Source organism: Salmo salar, chromosome 15 (genome assembly GCF_965601325.2).
Source record: "Salmo salar chromosome 15, fSalSal1, whole genome shotgun sequence".
NCBI lineage: Eukaryota > Metazoa > Chordata > Actinopteri > Salmoniformes > Salmonidae > Salmo > Salmo salar.
The window spans coordinates 36,743,454-36,760,736 of record NC_138305.1 but is presented as its reverse complement, the minus strand read 5'-3'; the positions used below and the strand labels follow the sequence as shown (position 1 = coordinate 36,760,736).

Below are 17,283 nucleotides of genomic sequence, written 5' to 3'. Positions count from 1 at the left end.
AAAGCATGGGAACCAGTTAATAACATTATTTTACATTCCACACATTTTTTTTCTAGTCCCACATAAAAACGCAATAAAGCGCCTATGAAAAGCCCTCACTCGGTCACTCAAATGTATTCCAGTGTCTGCCTGCAAGCTGAAAATCCTTTCCAGTGCGTGTGCGTGTTTAGGCTACCTGCCCCTCGGAATAATTTTGGTTCCAACCCCTGCTAGAAACAAATAACACTGTAAGGAGTTTATTAGAGAAGCTAAAATGTTGATACGAATGATAACATGCAAGAGATATGCAATTCAATGATCTCCTGAAGAAGCGGTCCCTTTTCCTTTCTGTGACCCCAAATGTTTGGATACACTGGTAGTTACCAGGTTGTTAGCTAGCTAGCCATGACTGAACAAAGCCTAAACAAATGATTAACAACGCACAAGCAGTTTTAGAATGGCCCAGGACGTGGTTTATGAATGCAAAATAAGGTCCGGGCAATCCACTCATATCAAGAAACAAAATGTTGCTCCGTTAATATGGGTCAGACAGATCTTTTGCTGTATCGAATCTGCACAGTGAAGCCTTATCATTACAACAATTATTATTTGGGAGATTTTTTTCCTTGTCACACAGCGGTCCCGAAATAAAACTCAGCAAAATATTTAGTCACACTTTAGAGCCCCTGCTGACTCCTCTCACAGGATGTGGTCTATAAAGCTAGCAATGTAGTATAGCAAGAAAAAAAATAAACCAAGCTAATCCAGTAAATGTCATTGATCAACATGCCTTTGGGTTGCATAAACTGTCCCCATATCAACTGTCCCCATATCAACTACTTCCTTGCTGCACATTGCACAGGCAGTGAATAACTTAGGACTATTACTTAGCCTAATTGGTAATGACTACAAGTGTTAAAGGTTCAGGTTTTTCATCAAACTGGATGATATTTGAGATGAAACCAGTTCATAGTAGGTTGACCCAAGTATGAAAAATGACTGCAGCAGGTACATTGACAAAGTTGATTTCCCCCCCATGTCAACCAGTTGGATTCAGGAGGCACACATTACTTCCGGTTTTATGCAACTTCACTTAAAGACTGACATTTTATACACCAATGGCAGCATTTTATAATCTTAACTCATTTAAATATGCAAAGCCTTAAAACCGTAATCACGTGCACGTTATACGGCTCTGTAAGATAGCTCAAGCAGAATGTGTCAGAATGATACTTGTAAACAACCCCTTTTCATCTGTGTTGTGACCTTTAGCTAGCAGGCTACCTACCAGCACACCAGAAAAAGCACACTGTTGTGACTAGATGCCATAGTGTTAATTTAACATTACACTATTATTTCACTGTCCATCTCCTTTTGTCTTTCCACTATCATCAAACTGTAATGATAGACAATTTTTTAAATTCTAAATCTACTCTGTCGGCTCAGCTTCCCAGGCAATCACCGCAGCAGGAATGCTGTGATGCAAAGAAGGGGGGAATATGCTGTGAGGACAGATCCAACATACTGTATGTCATCATTATTAATTTCAGGAAAACAAAAATTACAAATACAAAACATTGAAAAGTTTCCCAAAAAAGTGCAAGACCAAATATTGCATATTTCCAATTGAGTACTTCAAAAACACATTGTAGAATGAGTAGATCACTATATCAATGAATTGATAGCATCATAACTCAAAAGTCAACTCTAGCCACTTTAATAATGGAAAAATGTATGTAATAAATGGATCACTAGCCACTTTAAACAATGCCACTTTATATAATGTTTACATACCCTACAGTACTCATCTCATATGTATATACAGTACTCTATACCATCTACTGCATCTTGCCTATGTCGTTCGGCCATCACTCATTCATATATTTTTATGTACATATAAGGTAGTTGTTGTGAAATTGTTAGGTTAGATTACTTGTTAGATATTACTGCATGGTCGGAACTAGAAGCACAAGCATTTCGCTACACTCGCATTAACATCTGCTAACCCTGTGTATGTGACAAATAAAATTTGATGGAGGAAATTAAATTCACTACCCATTTAACAAACATTTCCCTTTTCAAAAACATTACAGGCTACGTAGACAGGCTCCTGGATCTCCTCTTCAACGAGGTCACCCTTGATCCAGTGCAGTATGTGTGGAAGCTGTGCAAGCTGTCCATCCCAGGACCCCTGTATGCCCAGTGTGAGAGGCCTGACTAGGAGGCCATAGCTGGATTTGTCTCCCGCTTCAATCTTGGGGGTGACTGAATCCTGCTTGATTGAAGCGGGGAACATGGGTCCCCCTCCACTCCCACTCCCCTTCCATCAATCTCTGTAGTTGGTTGTATTTCCTAAAGTCTAAGTAATTCACTTTTACATGATGACTTAACATTGTTACTTTGTATCATTATTAAAATGTTTTTTTTTTTTTTAATCAAGCATTTGGACAGGAAGGTGAGCGTTACAAATTCTACGATGCAATGGGGTCCTGCGGTTGGGTATTAGGCTTCTGGCTCAAATGTTTAGGGTGTTAAATGTCTCACCATTATTTCTCAGTTCATGTTGATCAATAATTTACAGTAGGCCAGCATAGCCAAAATATCAAATATATATGTCTAATACATACACTACATTAACAAAAGTATGTGGAAACCCCTTTAAATTAGTGGATTCGGCTATTTCTGCCACACCCGTTGCTGACAGGTGTATAAAATCAAGCACACAGCCATGCAATCACTATTGACAAACATTGGCAGTAGAATGGACTTACTGAAGAGCTGTGACTTCAACATGGCACCGTCATAGGATGCCACCTTTCCAACAAGTCAGTTTGTAAAATGTCTGCCCTGCTAGTGCTGCCCAGGACAACTGTAAGTGCTGTTATTGTGAAGTGGAAATGTCTAGGAGCAACAAACAACAGCTGAGTGGTAGGCCACAGAACGGGGCCGCCGAGTGCTGAAGTGAGTAGAAATTGTCTATCCTCGGTTGCAACCCTCACTACCGAGTTCCAAACTGCCTCTGAAGGCAAAGTCAGCACTAGAACTGTTCTTGCGGGAGCTTCAAAAAATGGGTTTCCATGGCCGAACACAAGCCTAAGATCACCATGCGCAATGCCAAGTGTCGGCTGGAGTGGTGTAAATGTGTTCTCTGGCATGATGAATCACGCTTCACCATCTGGCAGTCCGATGGACAAATCTAGGTTTGGCAGATGCCAGGAGAACGCTACCTGCCCCAATGCATAGTGCCAAATTTAAAATTTGGTGGAGGAGGAATAATGGTCTGGGGCTGTTTTTCCATGGTTCAGGTTAGGCCCCTCAGCGCCAGTGAAGGGAAATCTTAACGCTACAGCATACAATGACATTCTAGACAATTCTATGCTTACAACTTTGTGGCAACAGTTCAGGGAAGGCCCTTTCCTGTTTCAGCATGACAATGCCCCGTGCACAAAGCAAGATCCATACATAAATGGTTTCTCGAGATCAGTGTGGAAGAACTTGACTGGCGTGGACAGAGCCCTGACCTCAACCCCATCCAATACCTTTGGGATGAATTGGAACATCAACTGCGAGCCAGGCCTAATCGCCCAACATCAGTGCCCGACCTCACTAATGCTCATGGCTGAATGGAAGCAAGTTCCATTCAGCAATGTTGCAACATCTAGTGGAAAGCCTTCCCAGAAGAGTGGAGGCTGTTATAGCAATATTAATGCCCAATATTAATGCCCATGATTTTGGACAGATGTTTGACGAGCAGGTGTCCACATACTTTTGGCCACGTAGTGTACAATTCTGAACATATTGTCACTTATAATGCAGAGGCACAAATAAATTGTCCAGTACACCTATTGTAAGCTGTTTTCATGTACATTTTCTTATGTCTAAGTTTCCAAGGTGGCTCAGGCTTTACTAATTATTGTAAAGAAGTGTATTCGGTAATTAGCTACAAAACAATAGCAATGCAATTGTGTATTGCAGCTGTTTGTCTGATATCCAACAGTCCATGATCAGCTCTGTTGACCATGAGAGCATTTTACAGAGAAAATGGGTTGATGCATACTATTTAGGCTCAGAATAACATGTTGTTTACCTGGTCATCAATGACATGTGGTCCATTGTTTAGTTTGTTACCTGGCAACGACCATAATGGTGTTTCAAAGAGCTGTCAGTCAAGGTGAGCTCAGAATTATAAACTCCCCACCCACCCAAGCTGTCCTTTCAGACGTTCTGATGAGATAACATGTTTGATTTCTTCAAATATGTGCATTTTAATAGCGTACAAATGATATGGGTGATGTTTCGGTCATTCACAGGATATTTTTACTTGGGAAATTGGATGACTTGCAGCACCTTTAATACAAAAAAAAATATATTCAAATGTGTTAGTCTTGTTTGAAGTTGTGTTCTGTGGAGCAATAGGCCTCAACTCCCCCACCCCTGTGGGACACACTGATTCTGAGACACCACATTCCACACTGGCGTGGTGCTTAGCTACAGAAGTAGTCCCTTTCTTGTTTTTGTGAATTAACTAGCTTCTTTGACATTGCATTACTGTTACGTGTGCACCTGTACAATGCAGAAACGTGCACGTTATATAGATAAAGCATATGCTTTGTCCTTCCTGGGTTGTTGGCTATTTACATAAACACCGTCAGACTAGCTAGCTACTAACTTTGTTATGTGCTGTCTGAAATGAAGAGCCCTGGCTGTGCTTTACCTTAAAAAGCCGAAAGAATACATTGTTTATAGGTAGCTAGCTAACCAACCAACAAATAACGTTACGTTGATCCACTGTTGAAACTATGTAGCTATATATGAAATAAAAAAAATATTGTAAAAGTATATACTAGTTGACAGGAAGGCCCGTCAACAATTAGGTAACTAACGTTAGCTAGCTAGGCCTTGCTGTCTGGCCGTTCGCAAGTACAGTAACGTTACAACTTCACCCCATGGCACAGCAAGCTGTCGAAAGTTATAAAACTAACGTTAATCCTGTAAAAATACTGCGCAAACGTATCAGTCAATTAGTGTCCAATTTCCTACGATATGAGGCCAGCTAACAAGCTAGTACCAGCTAGTCTGATAGCCAACGTTACACGGGCAAGTTAGCTAGCATCAACAATAGCTACTAGCTAGTTTAGTAGATTTACTAATAATAATTCAATTTTAATCGTGCCTATTAGTTAAGTGGTTTTGTCCATGCACTGTCACAGCAGCTGTAAGTTAAGCGAATACATGTAGTTAGGTCTGCAAGGCATAACGAACTTTAGTTAACTAGCTAGCTCGCTCTGAACATGATTGAACCCACATTTACACGCGTGCAATGTATCTGATGGCGTCTAATTTACCTAGGAATGCGATTGCTAACCGACATTGCCTTGTCTTCGCTATTAGGTGAATATAGTAACACCTTACCTTCAAAAAAGCGTATATTGTGGGCCATGGTTTATTCCATGTTCTCTCTCTCAGATGGTGTTTGCTTCTCATCAGCGACCCAGTCTCGCGAAGGGCTCGCGATTAGGCTCTTTGTGGTTCTGTGCACAATGTGTCGATTACTTTTTTGTAGCCGAAAAACAAATTGCCAAATGTACCGTACTGGTCTCAGAATTATTTTGTTAGCGCGACACACATTGTGTTCATTCGATTGTTACAAAGTAGCTAGCTAGCTATAAACTGCATGACCAACATTATTTGGTAGCTAGAATAATTGACTGGAAATGCCCCTATTGATTTGCCGATTATTGTTATTATTACTCATTCAGGTGCTAGATAAAACAACAAAAATCAAAATAATACGTGCGTCGACTTGGGCACATCATCTGCTGCTGCTGCCTCCACGTAGCCTATTCTGTCTGTGAAGGTACGGGCTTGCAAAGCTACTGTAAGTAGGCTCTAAATTCACCCATGGTTACAGTCATCTGCCATGATAAGCTGCCTGACAAATTATTGCTTGGAAATCATTGGGCTTGTGTGCAACAAAGTGACAAAAGATTTGGTGTAGCCATATCCACGTGAAGTAGGGGTGCTTCTTTTTTTATACCCCCCCCCCCCCCCCCACACACACACACACACACACACACACACACACACATTTTGTGAACTAGGCATTTATTACTCCTGTGTGAATGGAGAAAAAAATACCAGCATCCCCAACCCAAAACATATTCCTGCGGCCATGGATGAAGCCTACTGATGATAGCAAAGTCAATTTTGACAAAAGCTGAACCCCTTCTAGACAAACAAGAAAAATCGTCCCATCCCTACTGTTCAGCAGTGTTCACAGCAACACTGATCTCTGAAATACCACATCCCTCAATTCACTTTCCCAAACCACAGACAACTGCTAGGTGGAGTCAACTCTCCAGTAGCAGCGTTTACAACCATCTCAGTAATTTATATATACACTAGATGACTATCAGGGGATGCTGTTTTGAAGCCCCACGCCTCCATCTTGGCACTCCCCCACCGTCGTAAAAATACTTTGGAAGCTATAGAAATTGATTTATTAAGCCCAACGTGTTTTTTCCACATTTATTATATTACAAACACCTTAATGCATACTTTTCAATTATATTATGTGAATTAAACATACAAATAAAACATGACAAAATATAGGCCTATAAAAACATGTTCATTTTTACATTTTTGTAGACGCTCTTATCCAGAGCGACTCACAGGAGCAAATAGGGTTAAGTGCCTTGCTCAAGGGCACATCGACAGAGCCTTGTCGGCTCGGGGATTGGAACCAACAGCCTTTCAGTTACTGGCCCAACGCGCTAACCTGCCATCCATTTTCCTGAAAGTATATTTTGATAAAAATGTAAATAAACAAAATAAATGTAATTTTGTTGTTGAAACGTTTAATTGAAATACTGTAGAATTCCATTCATCCCTATAGAGGACTGCTTCTTTTGGGGAGGTCCAATATGGCCTACCGGTGGCTTTAAAGCCTCTCATTGGCCAACACATAGGAATATTAATCCAGGGTTTATATACATCATTGGTACAAACCCGTATGTTACAAAGCTTCTTCACTCCTAAGGGGTATCACTTATAGCAGTTGTGTAAATTTTACACAAAATATCTGTGTGCTCATGCACAAAAATGTTGAGATTTAGAATCTTGGTGCGCGCCATACATTCGCATTTTCCGGTTATAAATCAGACCTGTCTTTAAACTGTGCAGGAATAAACAAGCATTATAACACCGCCTGAAAAACAGGTGCATGTATACTTTGGAAGTATTGGAATTAGGCCAAGACAGTATCTCAAATTAAATAAAATTGTATTGGTCACATACACATATTTAGCAGATGTTATTGTGGGTGTAGCAAAATGCTTGTCAAGGAAATAGCAATGGCGAACTTGATTAAATGTCTTTGGAGGTGTTCGCAGAATGTTTTCTTTTGTTGTGACATTTGCTGTAAACTATCTGAACAAGTGTCTGAAAGACAAAAACAATTGCACATTGTTGTGGACCTGTAAACAGCTCCTTTGAATTCAATGTTTTGCATTTACTTATTCCCTAACCTAAATATGATGCAATGCCTACGAATTCTGAAACATTGTCTAGTCAAAAAATAATAAACTACAGTAGGCCTACTTACAGTGGTAGCCTACACACTTAAATGCAAAGATCAACTGTCTGTTCACCTGTTCAATTCTACTGTATGTTATAAACTGCACTCCCTTTAGGATGCATAGAGCAAAAACTCTAATTATAATAGCCTATCTAATAGGCCAAATTAAATGAGAGATTTGCATGGTAATTTGTTGTATGGCTACTTCGGGAATATGAACTCATCATGGCCAGAAAAGGTTAGGAATTGATATGTATTGCGTTCATAAATGAAATATTGTCTATGAGAAATTTGACATTACAGTATTCAGATGTAGCCTACAAACGTCAATGGAAAAGGTGAACCATCATGGAAATGAAATAAATATATGCCTATTTATAATGATTTTACAATGTAAAGATTAAATTGATTTTCGCTGTTTTCACTAATGGCAAATTATTTAATGTTATTATATTTAGCTAGAGTACCTGTTCTTTGTTTATGAATAAGAGTGTATTCTGAGCATTTATGGTGCTTTCAAAACTACTGGGAACTCAAGAAAAAAAAACAAGGTCAAATCATGACGTCAGAGATCTTCAGGTTGGCGCTCTACAAAGAGGCCATAGTTCTAGACTTGGAATTCTGAGTTTGAGGTCCATTCAAAACTTATTTTCCCAATTGGAGCTCATTTTTTTTGGAGTTCCCAGTTGTCTTGAACACGGCAGCAGTCATGCTGGATTGACAGCATGGCCAATATATTCAACCTTTTCTGGCCCATGGTGTGTTGTGAGTGAATGTTTGTCCTTTTAAGCTTGGAAAAGAGACCCTTCAACCCAGACTTGGACCACACACCCTCTCCACTGAATAGCAGGCTAGTGATTGCTTTGCAAAGCTTGCAGTTAGCAACTGATTCCTTCCAAACCACTTATTGTTGAATTTACGATTTCCAACTTGTGTAATATTTATGTCCAATTGCCGATGAGCACCAATATGTTTTATCTATAATTTCTCTTTATATGAAAATGATTGAAAAGGATTTGCCAGTAGATTGTCGACTTGATTCACGTTGATGACTGCTTGTCTAGCTTGCTAGCTAATATTTTGAAAGTACCATGTTGACATGATCATTCCAATCAAAGCTACGGTAGATATAACGTGATTTGACGTCATTTTATCTGTGGCCAATGACCTTGTGCTGTCAAAGGCAAAGGGTGGCTACTTTGAAGAATTTAAAATATATTTGGATTTGTTGAAAACTTTTTGGGTTACTACATGATTCCATATGTGTTATTTCATAGTTTTGATGTCTTCAATATTATTATACATTTTAGAAAATAGTAAAAATAAAGAAAAACCCTTAAATGAGTAGGTGTGTCCAAAATTTTGACTGGTACTGTAAGAACTGACGCTGGAGCTGTTAAGCAGGTACTGGAGTTAACATTTAATTTGAACAGACATGGAACAAACAAGCAAAAGCAACAGCACCGGTTAGTATAAGGACAGACGACAAACAATGCAGCAGCGAGGAACAGAGTTGGGGAACTGACAAATATAGGAGAGGTAATGACAGAGGTGATTGAGTCCAGGTGAGTCCAATAATTGCTGAAGCGTGTGACGGGGAGGCAGGTGTGCGTAATGATGGTGGCAGGAGCGAGCAATGCTGGGCAGCCTGGCGCTCCGGGAGCAGATGTGACAGGTACTGTATATAGATCTTTTTTTTTTTTTACCTAAACATGTGGTGCTCAAAACAGTTGGGTCTCTTCCCCACCTGCCCTGAATGACGGGTCGCCACTGATTGAGATTTATAAACTTGCCACATGCCATACATATTTCCCATTATAAATCAGACCTGTCGTAAAACTGGCCCGCGTGAACGAGCATTATAACGCCGCCTGAAAAACGCCCATCATTCACATTTTATGGTGACAATAACGCTCTTATTGGCTGTATACTTTGTAAGTATTGGAATTAGGCCAAAACAGTATCTAAAGTAAATCGCAATGCATGGCGAACTTGATCAAATGTCTTTCAAAGGGTTGTCAGAATGTTTGCTTTTGCAGTGACACTTGCTATATCTGACCGTTTCTGCAAGACAAAAACAATTACAAATTGTTGTGGATCTGTAAACAGATTTTTTTCAATGCAATAATGTTTTGCATTCAGTTTTTCCCGAACCTAAATATGCTGCACTTCCTGCTAATTCTGAAACATTGGGTGCGTTTCAGTGACGAGGTGAAAGCCAGCAACTCGACGAAAGTCGAGAAGTTAAATCAGGAGAGGTGCATCTGCGATAGCCGAAAGTCATACACTAATGTGGCTCAGATCCACGGGGGCAGAGTTTGTGTGTGAGAGAGGGTTGGAAATGGTGGTGAGTAGTGCAGACGAAATGGAGAAAAAGATGGTGAAGCAACAGCTGTCCTGGAATCAGGACAATATGGGTGTCAGTTCTGATGGTATGGAACTGGAAGATGAGGGTCAAGGACTGGGATGGTCAGTAGTGGAAAGACATGGGAAGAAGAGGGATCATGATACAGAAAGCAGTGGAGTGTCTAGTAAAGAAAGCACAAAGAGGGCCAAGGTAGGAAACAAGAATAGTGATTTGTTAGAGTAGAAAGTGGTGATAGTGTTTGATGAGACCACGGGGCCTCACTTACACCCTATTCAACTATTGCCATAGAGAAAGAGGTAGGTGAAGTGAAATTATCCTTGTTCATCAGAAATGGTCAATTGTTAATATTGTGTGGTAGCCAGGCTCAGCAAGAAAACATTCTGCAAATGGAAAAGCTGAATGGAAGAAGATTAAAAGCCATGTACCTGGTGCTTATGCTAGATTGAGGGGAGTCATCACTGGGGTCCCAATATCTATGTCCACAGTTGATATTAAAGAAAATGTGAAAAAGGGAGGCAGAGTGATTGAGGTCAAAAGGTTGATAAATAGGAAAGAGGGTCAAAGAAGTGAAAGCTTAACAGTGATGCTGAGGTTTGAGAAAGTCTTGCTGGGAAAAGTACAGATAGGATTCCTTAGTTTTAATGTTAGAGAAGTTGTCCCATATGCACTGCAGTGTTTTAAATGCCAAAGAATGGGACCTGTTCAGTGTAAAGGAAAGGAAAGCTATGCCAAGTTTGGAGGAGCACATGATTACGGTGAATGTGGAAGCAATGTGAAGGTTACGTGCCGTAATTGTGGATGCCAGGTACAGAGAGAGGCTAGAGAGGCTTAGAGATGTATAGGATCAGTCATGATGTATCATATGCAGAGGCCATAAGACAGATTGGTAGAACTACAGTGAGGACTGATGGAGTTTACATGGATGTTCCTGTAGTAAGTGGACCTACTGTCTGGGCTGGTGCTTCTGATGGTCCTGGCATGGTTTAGAGGCCTGTTCAGGAATCTTGTGCTCATGAATGTGTCAAAGGACACTTTGATAATGAATAAAGTTGACATCATAGCTTTTTGGTAAGGTTATCAGTACAACTTGGGCTGTGGAAAGCATAAATGCCAGGTTGAAGGTTATTGTGGAGACAGCAAAAGAGATATTGGGAAAGGGGGATACCTAGTCAGTTGTACAACTGAATGCATTCAACTGAAATGTGTCTTCTGCATTTAACCAAACCCCTCTGAATCAGAGAGGTGCGGGGGGCCTATGGGAGCCTTAGAAAGTGTCACGTTACAGCAGAGATCCTCTGTTTTCGATAAAGAGAGTATAGAAGGCCAAGAAATGGTCAGAGAGGGCACTTCCTGTACAGAATCTTCTCAGGTTTTGGCCTGCCATATGAGTTCTATTATACTCACAGACACCATTCAAACAGTTTTAGAAACTTTAGGGTGTTTTCTATCCAAAGCAAACAATTATATGCATATTCTAGTTTCTGGGCAGTAGTAATAACCAGATTAAATCGGGTACGTTTTTTTTATCCGGATGTGAATATACTGCCCCCTACCCTAGAGAGGTTAAGAAAATATAACCCAACAGTAGGAGCAATGACTGGATGGAGATGGATAACTATTTAGCAGGCACCACACTAGAATTGTCACTTCCTGTATCAATATAATTATATAAACTACACAATTAAAGCATTGGCCAATAGGAAAACCGATAATTAGTTACCAGGTAAACACAGTTATTTCCTAAAACACAGATTCACCACATATCAACAATATAATAAAATATATCTTTAATGTTACGAAACTGCCATATAATGTGTATAGCTGCAATATAAATTAAATAATTACTCAGGAAATAATCTACTGTGAAATGGGTCCAATTAAAAGAGAATTTATTTTGCAATGATCATGGAAATGAGGTTAATAATTGGAAATATATGCCTATTTCTAATTATTTTAGAAAGCAAAATAAAATAAATAGATTTTTGCTCTTCTCACTAACCATGTTTCCATCCACAGTTTTGATGCAAGTAAAGAAAATGCTGTATAAATACTGTAAAAATCACAACAGCTGTGATGGAAACAGGAAGTTATGGTAACATTTTATAAATGCCACAGATCACTTGTTTGTTCGACATGGTGGGATATTTTTGCGCAGGTAAGATCTATTATGTGAGAAACGGCTGTGGAACTGCCTTTATGCGCAAATATTAATATAACCATCATATCAAAGTAAACTTGGAGTCACGTGATGATATGGTGTGTGGTCCTACGACCCGGGAAACAATGCAGTTTATTAGGCTACAGATTAAATACATTACGATGAACTTCAGTGTGGTGAAAGTGCACAGGGATGAGCTTTATGCCCCTTTCCAATAAATATTGAGGTCTTATTCTGGTGACATGATGATCGATGCTCGACTGCTATTTGACTAATAATAATAACCACATCATGTATAGTCTACCCGCACTGTATTTGGGAGCTGTTGGCTAGAGCCAATGATGTGTATATAAACCATGCATTGCTGATGCTATGTATTGGCAATGAGAGGCTTTGAAGCCACCGGTCAGCCATATTGTGACTCCTGAGTAGAAGCAGTCTCCATAAGAATTAATGGAATTCTACAATATTTCAATTAAATGTTTTAAGGACAATATTACATATTTAAGTTTTTTTTATGTTGTAATGTGGTCAGTAACAGTACTTTCTAAAAATTATACTTTAATGAAAATTGTTATTTGTTCATGTTTTATTTGTATGTTTTGCTCACATATCATTAGAAATAATGCATTGAGGTGTCTGAAATAGAATAAAGAGTGCCAAGATGTTCCTCTTATAGAATATTAGGTCAAAGGTATTGCGGAGCTCCTCCACCTAAATATAAACAGTACTGGCACACAAAATTTGTCAAGCAGGTCTGACTGAAGTCGTTATACCCCAGAATGAATTAGCTGCTATACAAATATACAGGTAACTGAGAAAATAAAGGAAACGCCAACATAAAGTGTCTTAATAGGGCGTTGGGCCACCACAAGACAGAACAGCTTCAATGCACCTTGGCATAGATTCTATAAGTGTCTGGAACTCTATTGGAGGGATGCGACACATTCTTCCATGGAGGGGTGAAACTAGATTTTATTTATTCCCGGTATGGGACCTCTTATGTGTGCACATACTTTTAAAATGTATTACCTTTTAATGTGGCATAAACACAACCAGTCGTGATGTTTTCCCAGATGCAGATAGTACAGTTCTCAGATGATTTATTGTAAACACGGGGCAGGCAAAGGGCAGGTCAAGAACAGGCAGGGGTTCGTGATCAGGTCTGAGTCAGGCGGGTCCAGGACGGCAGGCAGGCTCGGCAGGCAGAATAGTCAGAACCGGGAAAACTAGGAAACAGAACTTAAGAAAAAGGAAGCCAGGAAAGCACGCTGGTAAGAACTGACAACAGAGAACACAGGTGTAAAGACACACGGGATAATGGGAAGATGGGCGACAACTGGAGGGGGGTGGAGACAAGCACCAAGACAGATGAAATTTGATTTTACATTATGTTTACATTTTACATTTTAGTCATTTAGCAGACGCTCTTATCCAGAGCGACATACATTTAATTTCATGCATTTGTTTTTGTACTGGCCCCCCGTGGGAATCAAACCCACAACCCTGATGTTGCACACACCATGCTCTACCAACTGAGCCACAGGGAAGGCAGCTTAATAGGAAACTATTTTGTTTGGCACATAATGGTGCACTAGTTGCACTGACTAGCATTACATCACTCACCTAAAAAACTGCAGAACAGATGCTGCAGGATTTATATTTTGCATTAAAGAGGACAGTGAATCCGCCTTAATGAAAGTCACAAAACCTCTGTTTCCAGACACAAACCGTGTAAATGTGCACTTAAATTCATACATTTTCCTTCGCCAAATGTGACATGCTACAGACGCTGAAACATCTCTTGTGAAGATAGATAGATGTGATCTACACAGAGCAACATGTCATTTGTGAACCTCTGGATCCCCATGGTGGGGGGGGGGGGGGGGTGAGGTTTAACAGTGGTTTTAATATCTAAAACAAGTGTTGAACCTCATCCAAATAGGTAGGATTCAGAACAATGTATCAAATGTTGTTTTTGTTTTCCTTGCCCATAAAACATTACATGGACCTTGATCATAATGGGAAGATGGGCGACAACTGGAGGGGGGTGGAGACAAGCACAAAGATGGGTGAAACAGATCAGGATGTGACAATCACTTCAAACGGCTTCTGTAAGCCTAGTTACCTGCACACATTCACTCTAAAATAATTCCCGTATCCATACACTGCACATGCCATTTGATGAATGGAAAGATGCATATGTTACAAAAGTTTATTGAATGACATTTGGTAATTGTCAAATAGGGCTACACTTTTAACCTGAATTGATGTGTCCACTGCTGTCCTTGCACGTCTCGGTCTCGGCCACTCATTTCTGCCTTCGCAAAATGTCTTTTTGTTTTTGAAGACGATTCACAAAATTTTCAATAAATGCAGTAATGATAAATAGTATAATAGCCTACCGTTTTCTTGGCATCTTTGCTTTAACTATTGTGATATATGTTCAGACGGTACGGCATACCCCCACTATTAATTTTCCCGGAGGACTGGACCGCTCCGGCTTACTTTCACCTCTGCTTCCATGAGAAATTCCATAATTTGGTGTTTTGTTGATGGTGGGCGAAAGTGCTGTCTCAGGCGCCGCTCCAGAATCCCCCTTAAGTATTCAATTGGGTTGAGATCTGGTGACTGTGACTGCCATGGCATATTAGGTACACCCATCTAGTATCGGGTTGGAGCCCCTTTGCCTCCAGCACAGCCTGAATTCTTCTGGGCATTCAACAAGGTGTCAGAAACGTTCCACAGGGATGTTGGTCCATGCTGACGCGATGGCATCACGCAATAATCCTTAATGTTATCCGGGATCCTTGGGACATGCCTAACCCTAACCTTTACCCCTACCCTTACCATTTTAAATGTCAACTTCAATAGGGTAAGGTCCCGGATAGCATGGATTCCAAAATAATGGCCTGCCCAGCATTTTTATACATGAACTTAAGCGTAATGGGATGTTAATTGCTTAATTATGGAAGTATGCATGGAAGCACCTGCTTTCAATATACGTTGTATCCCTCATTTACTCAAGTTTTTCCATTATTTTGGCAGTTACCTGTATGTAATAACTTTCCATTTTATTAGAAAATAATCAATTTATCTTAAATAATCAGATACAAATCTGTAAAATGTATGGTGTGTAGTGGCATGTCCTGAAATGCTTCCAGATTTCGAGAGCTTGGGACTATAAGGTTCTATCTACAAAAATATATTTCGGAGATAATTGGCTTTAAAGTTCCGAACCCTCAGTGGTTTGAATGGTGTCAGCAATTTGTATAGAGTATTATTTTGAACTTAACCACATTAGTTGGGCGTATTTAGAGTACTATATAGGTAGAGAACATTGAACAGAACAAGGCTATGTCAATAACTCAATTTAGACAAAGATAGCATCTTTATAGTCCCAAGCTCTCTCATTTCTCCAACGCATAGGCTTAATACATCATGTACTTCCACTGTATAGACACATGGTCAAGTAGCCTATCCATTTTCTCCACCAAAACGTGATTATGGTAAAGCAGTAAAGCTTGGAAATATAATTAATGATAGGTATTCATAGCCTAACAGCCTGCAACATTGATGTATGATAATAACTGAAAGGGTTCTATGTTCCCTGTAATATACCACAGATGAGGGCTTTGATACATAAGGCTAAAGATACCAATGTCTATTTAGGGGAGGGGGGGTGGTCAGTTTTATCCAGGGACTGAATGACATATTCTGTAAGGTCCGACGTGTGCCGTGCAGACAATCGCCTTATTTAATGTCTCTCAGTGTTATTACTGAATCTTGCCTACTACTGACTGGTGATGAATGATTTCCTCCAACTCATTTTTGAGAGTATAAAATCTAACTCCTCCACTCTCTCCATCTCCCCACCAGTTAGACATTACACATATCGGAAAGATGATGTTACATTATGTTGCAGCTTAATAGGAAACTATTTTGTTTGGCACATAATGGTGCACTAGTTACACTGACTAGCATTACATCACTCACCTAAAAAACTGCAGAACAGATGTTGCAGGATATATATTTTGCATTAAAGAGGACAGTGAATCCGCCTTAATGAAAGTCACAAAACCTCTGTTTCCAGACACAAACCGCCTAAATGTGCACTTAAATTGATACATTTTCCTTTGCCAAATGTGACATGCTACAGATGCTGAAACATCTCTTGTGAAGATAGATAGATGTGATCTACACAGGGCAACATGTCATTTGTGAACCTCTGGATCCCCATGGTGGGGGGGGGGGGGGGATGAGGTTTAACAGTGGTTTTAATATCTAAAACAAGTGTTGAACCTCATCCAAATAGGTAGGATTCAGAACAATGTATCAAATGTTTTTGTTTTCCTTTCCCATAAAACATTACATGGACCTTGATTTTACAAGCACATTTAAACACTTACCCAAAATAGGTCTGGTTGCTATGTGACTGAGAGCTGCATCACTGCCTCATTTACCTATTTATCTCACTGAGCCGTGGATTGGTCTATTGAGGGCCGTATCAAGTTCTATATGTAGCATGTCTCCCAATGGAACACACCCACCTATGTCGCTGTTAGCTAGATGGAATGACAGAGCTTGATTCAATGCACCCTGCAGTTTTATTCAGCTGGTAAAAATAACTTTATAAGATACTGACCGGATGAGTATCCTGTAGATTAACCCCAGATGAATTGCCCAACAGAGAGGTTCTGGCCATGATCACCATCTTGGAGCATTAGGAGGCAGAGAGGAGAGGTCCTGACTCAATTGTTAGTAATGAACAGTGCTTTGGTTTCCGCTCCCTGTGCATTAGCAGGGCAAGGAAGACTGTAACCATAGCCACAGTTATGAGCAGATTGCACCTTCACCCTTCATGTTCCGGAAAGACTTTAATAAATGAACAATGAACTTCCAGTTGTCATGATACTGTTGTTAGGCTACATGTCAGAATGAAGATTGAAGGGGGACATAATAATGAAAAAGGATAGAAGGATATTAGGATAGAATTAGGATAGAATTGTAGGGAAACAGCAGTATGTCATCTACACGTAAACATTCTCACCAACCACTAGATTAATAAATACTTGGACTTTGAAACAGTTTGGTCACTTTAACAGCCATGTCTCTCAAGTGACTCATGTTAACCACAAGTGCAACACTGAATCTCAATGTAAGGATCACCATCAGCGCTGGGCTAAAAATATAGAATGATCC

The 17,283-nt window shown here is 39.9% G+C and overlaps 1 protein-coding gene across 4 annotated transcripts in view; it reads right to left on the bottom strand.

Annotated features, from left to right (window-relative positions):
• The window catches only part of LOC106571272 (sentrin-specific protease 6), a 34,721-nt gene extending 28,773 nt beyond the window's left edge, over positions 1-5,948 (bottom strand). For 2 of the 4 annotated variants that reach the window (XM_014144120.3, XM_014144124.3), the window contains exon 1: positions 5,392-5,942. In XM_014144120.3, the coding sequence (XP_013999595.1) occupies positions 5,392-5,419 (28 nt within the window). In that variant the 5' untranslated portion in view covers positions 5,420-5,942. Of the gene's footprint in view, positions 1-5,391 lie in introns of all 4 variants that reach the window. The other 2 variants (XR_014380609.1, XM_014144119.3) reach the window with 2 other exon arrangements.
• Between the last annotated feature and the right edge of the window lie 11,335 nt (positions 5,949-17,283).